Source organism: Periophthalmus magnuspinnatus, chromosome 7 (genome assembly GCF_009829125.3).
Source record: "Periophthalmus magnuspinnatus isolate fPerMag1 chromosome 7, fPerMag1.2.pri, whole genome shotgun sequence".
Classification (NCBI taxonomy): Eukaryota; Metazoa; Chordata; class Actinopteri; order Gobiiformes; family Gobiidae; genus Periophthalmus; species Periophthalmus magnuspinnatus.
In genome coordinates, this window is record NC_047132.1 from 31726315 (window position 1) to 31733293 (window position 6979).

At 46.0% G+C, this 6979-nt stretch overlaps 1 protein-coding gene across 1 annotated transcript in view; it reads left to right on the forward strand.

The window, feature by feature from the left end:
- Positions 1-2359, forward strand: part of bmp7b (bone morphogenetic protein 7b) — a 29782-nt gene extending 27423 nt beyond the window's left edge. Inside the window, exon 7 of the mRNA XM_033969495.2 lies at positions 1902-2359. Within this exon, the coding sequence (XP_033825386.1) occupies positions 1902-2051 (150 nt within the window). The 3' untranslated portion in view covers positions 2052-2359. The remainder of the gene's footprint in view (positions 1-1901) is intronic.
- Positions 2360-6979: the final 4620 nt, after the last annotated feature.

A 6979-nucleotide genomic window follows, 5' to 3' on the forward strand; every position in this document is an offset into this window, starting at 1 on the left:
TTTGGAGTAAATGTAAAGTAAAAGTAGGAAAAGTTCATTTGTATAGAACAATTGGTCCACAAAGTAATTCAAAGTGTTTTACAGAATAAGAAAGACATTAAAATCACAACACAACAAATCAAAACATAAATAATCATAAAATTAACATTAAAAATAAAACCCTTTCAGTCATATGCACCAAAACAGAACAGTTTGAGTCTGGATTTAAACATCGTCAAAGTCGAGGCCTGAGTCACATCTTCAGGAAGAATGTTCCAGGTTTTAGCTGCAGAAAACTGAAATGCTGATTCCCCATGTTTAGTCCTGGTTCAGACCTGGTTTAGTCTTGGTTTAGTCCTGGTTTAGTCCTGGTTCAGTCCTTGTTCAGTCCTGGTTTAGACCTGGTTCAGTCCTGGTTTAGTCCTGGTTTAGTCCTGGTTTAGTCCTGGTTTAGTCCCGGTTTAGTCCTGGTTTAGTCCTGGTTTAGACCTGGTTCAGACCTGGTTTAGTCCCGGTTCAGTCCCGGTTTAGTCCTGGTTTAGTCCTGGTTTAGTCCTGGTTCAGTCCTGGTTTAGTCCCGGTTTAGTCCTGGTTTAGACCTGGTTTAGTCCTGGTTCAGTCCTGGTTTAGTCCTGGTTTAGTCCTGGTTTCGTCCTGGTTTAGTCCTGGTTTAGTCCTGGTTTAGTCCTGGTTTAGTCCATGTTTAGTCCTGGTTTCGTCCTGGTTTAGCCCTGGTTTAGTCCTGGTTTAGTCCTGGTTCAGTCCTGGTTTAGTCCTGATTTAGTCCTGGTTTAGTCCTGGTTTAGCCCTGGTTTAGTCCTGGTTTAGCCCTGGTTTAGTCTTGGTTTAGTCCTGGTTTAGTCCTGGTTTAGTCCTGGTTTTGTCCTGGTTTTGTCCTGGTTTCGTCCTGGTTTAGTCCTGGTTTAGTCCTGGTTAAGCCCTGGTTTAGTCCCGGTTTAGTCCCGGTTCAATCCCGGTTTAGTCCCGGTTTAGTCCTGCTTTAGTCCTGGTTTAGTCCTGGTTTAGTCCTGGTTTAGTCCTGATTTCATCCTGGTTTAGTCCTGGTTTAGTCCTGGTTTAGTCCCGGTTCAGTCCTGGTTTAGTCCTGGTTTAGTCCTGGTTTTGTCCTGGTTTAGTCCTGGTTTAGTCCTGGTTTAGTCCTGGTTTAGTCCATGTTTAGTCCTGGTTTCGTCCTGGTTTAGCCCTGGTTTAGTCCTGGTTCAGTCCTGGTTTAGTCCTGATTTAGTCCTGGTTTAGTCCTGGTTTAGCCCTGGTTTAGTCCTGGTTTAGCCCTGGTTTAGTCTTGGTTTAGTCCTGGTTTAGTCCTGGTTTAGTCCTGGTTTTGTCCTGGTTTTGTCCTGGTTTCGTCCTGGTTTAGTCCTGGTTTAGTCCTGGTTAAGCCCTGGTTTAGTCCCGGTTTAGTCCCGGTTCAATCCCGGTTTAGTCCCGGTTTAGTCCTGCTTTAGTCCTGGTTTAGTCCTGGTTTAGTCCTGGTTTAGTCCTGATTTCATCCTGGTTTAGTCCTGGTTTAGTCCTGGTTTAGTCCCGGTTCAGTCCTGGTTTAGTCCTGGTTTAGTCCTGGTTTAGTCCTGGTTTAGTCCTGGTTTAGTCCTGGTTTAGTCCTGGTTTAGTCCATGTTTAGTCCTGGTTTAGTCCTGGTTTAGTCCTGGTTTAGTCCTGGTTTAGTCCTGGTTTAGTCCTGGTTTAGTCCTGGTTTAGTCCTGGTTTACTCCTGGTTTAGTCCTGGTTTAGTCCTGGTTTAGTCCTGGTTTAGCCCTGGTTTAGTCCTGGTTCAGTCCTGGTTTAGTCCTCTTCATGTGGCTCATGGGGGAGATGTTCTTTGGAGCTGGTCCATGGACAGACTCATGTGCTCGCACTTCCTGGTTCTAGTGTAACTAAAGACACTCTTGTGTGTTTTCCAGGTCCATTTTATCAACCCGGACACAGTTCCTAAGCCGTGCTGTGCTCCCACTCAGCTCCACGCCATCTCTGTGCTCTACTTTGACGACAGCTCCAACGTCATTCTGAAAAAGTACCGCAACATGGTGGTCAGGGCCTGCGGCTGCCACTAGGACTTTCCACTTTAGTCTTAAAAACTAAACTTAGACGACTACTTCCACTCCGTAGTCTGAGAACTGAAGCAAGAGAAACGTTTAGATTTTTGACTGAAAACTCACGCACAAGCTGCCCCGGTCCACGTGTTGGCGCTGTCTACTGTGCACAGGCTCACAGCATTACACAGGTGTTCAGTAGAGATGGGGAAGGCAACATGACTCTTCTTGACTGATTTTGGGTGTGGTTAGATAAATATTCATGGGTTTCAACATCCTCTTTACTGGTGACATTTGTGGGATTTGGAGTTATTAATTGGCTCTGGGCACAACGGTATCCCACGAGTTCACTACTAGTGTAATGTCTGTGCGGTTTTTGCAGAGTCGCGCTAAAATCATTAAATCCTGACAGACCAGGCAGAGGACAGAGAGCTGCAGGTGGGTCAGGGGTCAGAGGTTAGGGGGTTAGGGTCAAACAGTGGACAGGGAGCTGCAGGTGGATGTCACTGAAAACATGTTAAACACTTTAACACAAAAGTGAGGAAAGTGGAAAGTCTGACACCTGCTCGTCGTTATGGAGCAGTTATTACTTTTCCTGAAGTGAGGAAACTTCACCAGAGAACGGTTCTGTTTTTTAGAAAGGTGTCTACGTGTCAGTGCTAATGCTAATGCTAATTTAGGAGCCTAATAAATATTTAAATAACACCATTGAAATAATCTATGCCTAAAAATAATTTAATTTAATTTAATTTAATTAATTCATTAAAATGAATTAAATACAACTAATACAATTTTGTTGTTATGTTACATTTAATAGAAGTTAGCATTAGCATTAGCATTGACACAGTGTCCTCCGGTGAAGTTTTCCTCACATTTGTGTTAAAGTGTTTAACATGTTTACAGTGACATGCCCCTAAGCCCCTAACCTCTGACCCCTGACCCCTGACCCACCTGCAGCTCCCTGTCCTCTCCCTGATCTTTCAGGGTTTAGTGACTTTAGCAGGACTTGGCAAAATCCTCATCAAAGCGGAAATGGTTGCGTTGATTGCGCCTCCATCTCAATCTCGCCGCCGCCGTTGTGCACAACGTGAATCACTATGGCAACAGTCCAGAATCTTAAACCCACAGACACCAGAACAATGAACCCTGTCACTAAAATCTGCAAACGATTCAGATTCAGTGTTTTTGGTTCTTTTGGAAAATGAACGCACCATAATGGACTCTCAAATATGAGCTCCAGCCACACGACCGAGAGGATGACACTAAAATGACCGAGAGGATGACGCTAAAATGACCGAGAGGATGACGCTAAAACGACCGAGAGGATGACATTAAAACGACCGAGAGGATGACGCTAAAACGACCGAGAGGATGAACCGTACTGTATATTTTACAGTCACCAATACTTTGTTTATATCCATATTTTTGTAGTTTTTTTTCCAGTGATTTTCGTTTATATAAATATATTTTTATGACCAACCAGGATGAAAATTCTGAATTATTTTATGTACAATATTGTGTAAATATTTTTTTCTGTATTTATTTCCACATGTGTTAAATATTAATGCTGCGTTTTGTATCCACACATGAACCACCACAACAACTTTAAACTTTGTTCTGTTTTAGTGATGCAGATTGTACTGGATTGAACTTTGGTACTTTGAAATGGAAGATTTAGAAGATTTTCATTGTCCTGATTTATTTAAAGTGCACTGTGTAACTTTACTGCCGGAGGGTCTGACACCTGCTTGTCTCCATGGAGATGTTAAATCCACAGTACGGTATCACACAAATCTATGACGAGTTTTTAAATTATGTGTTTTTCTCGGTAAAAACGCCTTTTTGTTTTGAACACGGCTTGCCTCTTCGTAGATCAGACCTGTTACTTGCCGTCACCTGCTTGTATCCATGGAGACAGATAAGCTTAATGCTATACTTCTATGTCGAGCATTATTGATACTTTGCAGCTGATGTCATCAACGTTCCCGGGGTGCATGATGCTAACTGGAGGCACTGCTCTGTCTGAAGTTCCGTTACTCACGTTAAACTTTAATCTAAGTTTTGTTTTAACACAATCTGATTTATTTTGAACTGGAGCAGGTGAGCCGGTTTGTGCTGTTAAACAAGAAGTCCCTCTCAGTATTACAGTCACAAGCTACCTAGCATTAGCATTAGGATTAGCGTTAGCCAACAGTTTTCCAGTTAGTCGCTCTCATCTTTTTGTTTAAAATCAAACTCCTAAATAGAATGATGAACGCTCGGATTGATCTTAGGCTTCTGAAAAAGTGCTGTTTAAATCATTTTAAAAAAATATTTGTTGCGTTTTTAGACGATGCTAAACCTTTTGCTAACATGTGTGTTGTGTCTCCATGGCAACTACAGAAACATTCCGCCATAGAAACCCACGTAGAACCCCCCCCCAGCGTGATGTCAGTGAAAAGTATCAATAGACAAAGCGATAACATCTCCACGGAGACGAGCAGGCGAGGGCATTCCGCCCAAAAAGTTACGTAGTGCACCTTTATTTTTGAAGCTGTTACACAAATCAGGGCCAAAATACTCCAACATAAGACTTAACGTGTTGTTCTCAAACTCTCGCGCGTCCTCGTCCGAGAGGTTTTCAGGTTTCTACGTCTCTGCTGTAAAACCGTCGCTCATTTTGTAAAGTGGATTTATTTATTGAGGCCTGGCTCAGCTGTTTGTGCAGAGCGCCCCCCACGTCTCAGCCGGGTTTACTGCACAACTGACTCGACAGTAAAACCCACACAAAGCAAATATGACCATCATGAACTATTTTGTTTTATTTGGAGGAAAAACACGAATAAAAGTGCCAAGGCAAAGAATTGTGAAATTAGTTTTATTTTGCCGCACATTCTTGCACATTTTTGGTTCACATTTTATAAACATAGGATTATGATTGATGTGTGTGCGTGTGTGTGTGCGTGTGTGTGTGGGGGGGTGTGAGGGGGTGTGGGGGTGTGTCTGTGTGTGTGTGTGTGTGTGTGTGTGCGTGTGTGGGGGTGTGTCGGGGTGTGTGTGTGTGTGTGTGTGTGTGTAGGTGGGTGTGTGTGTCGGGGTGCGTGTGGGGGTGTGTCTGTGTGGGGGGGTGTGTGGGGGTGTGTGTGCGTGTGTGTGTGTGTCTGTGTGTGTGTGGTCTTATGAAAAGCATCGTGCCATTTTATCTGGATCACTTCTGAAGCACTGATTCTGTTCATTTCTTTCTTTCTTCTTTCTTTGTGAGGGACCGTGTATAAATGTATTAATTTTACAAAAGAAAAGATGATTTGTCCTTCATAATTTCACACTTTCATACTTCAATGTTTCCTTACTTTCATACTTACATATTTCTATATTTCTATACTTCCATATCTCCATACTTACATATTTCCACACTTCCATCCATCCATTTTCTTCCGCTTATCCGGGGCCGGGTTGCGGGGGCAGCAGTCTAAGCAGGGACTCCCAGACTTCCCTCACCCCAGACACGTCCTCCAGCTCCTCCGGTGGGACCCCAAGGCGTTCCCAGGCCAGCCAGAGAGACATAGTCCCTCCAGCGTGTCCTGGGTCTTCCCCGGGGCCTCCTCCCGGTGGGACATGCCCAGAACACCTCCCTAGGGAGGCGTCCAGGAGGCATCCTGAGCAGATGCCCGAGCCACCTCAACTGGTTCCTCTCAACGTGTAGGAGCAGCGGCTCTACTCCGAGCTCCTCCCGTGTGACCGAGCTCCTCACCCTATCCCTAAGGGTGCGCCCGGCCACTCTGCGGAGGAAAACCCATTTCGGCCGCTTGTATCCGCGACCTTGTCCTTTCGGTCATTACCCAGAGCTCATGACCATAGGTGAGGGTAGGAACGTAGATTGACCGGTAAATCGAGAGCTTCGCCTTCCGGCTCAGCTCCTTCTTCACCACAACGGACCGATACAGCGACCGCATCACTGCAGACGCTGCACCGATCCACCTGTCAATCTCACGCTCCATCCTTCCCTCACTCGTGAACAAGACCCCGAGATACTTGAACTCCTCCAGAGACTGGGGCAGAGACTCACCACCCGGAGAGAGCAAACCACCTTTTTCCGGTTGAGAACCATGGCCTCGGATTTGGAGGAGCTGATTCTCATCCCAGCCGCTTCACACTCAGCAGCAAACCGCCCCAGTGCCTGCTGCAGGTCCTGGCTCAATGAAGCCATCAGGACAACATCATCTGCAAACAGCAGAGATGAAATCCTGTGGTTCCCAAACCAGGCCCCCTCCGGCCCCTGGCTGCGCCTAGAAATTCTGTCCATAAATATAATGAACAGAACCGGTGACAAAGGGCAGCCCTGGCGGAGTCCAACATGCACCGGGAACAGGTCTGACTTACTGCCGGCAATGAGCACAGCTCCTGCTCCGGTCATACAGGGACCGGACAGCCCTTAGCAAAGAGCCCCGGACCCCATACTCCCAGAGCACCCCCCAAAGGACACCACGAGGGACACGGTCGAATGCCTTCTCCAGATCCACAAAACACATGTGGACCGGTTGGGCAAACTCCCATGAGCCCTCGAGGACCCGATGGAGAGTATAGAGCTGGTCCAGTGTTCCACGACCAGGACGAAAACCACACTGCTCCTCCTGAATCCGAGGTTCGACTATCGGTCGGATTCTCCTCTCCAGTACCCTGGAATAGACCTTACCGGGAAGGCTGAGGAGTGTGATTCCCCTGTAATTGGAACACACCCTCCGGTCCCCCTTCTTATACAGAGGGACCACCACCCCGGTCTGCCATTCCACAGGTACTGTCCCCGACCGCCACGCGATGTTGCAGACACTTCCATACTTCCATATTTCCACACTTCCATACTTATTTATTCCATACTATATTTCTATACTTCCAGATATAGCTCCTGTTACTCTCCAAGTACAGTCTCTGGGCAGGTGAACACACACATTAAACACACACATGAAACACAC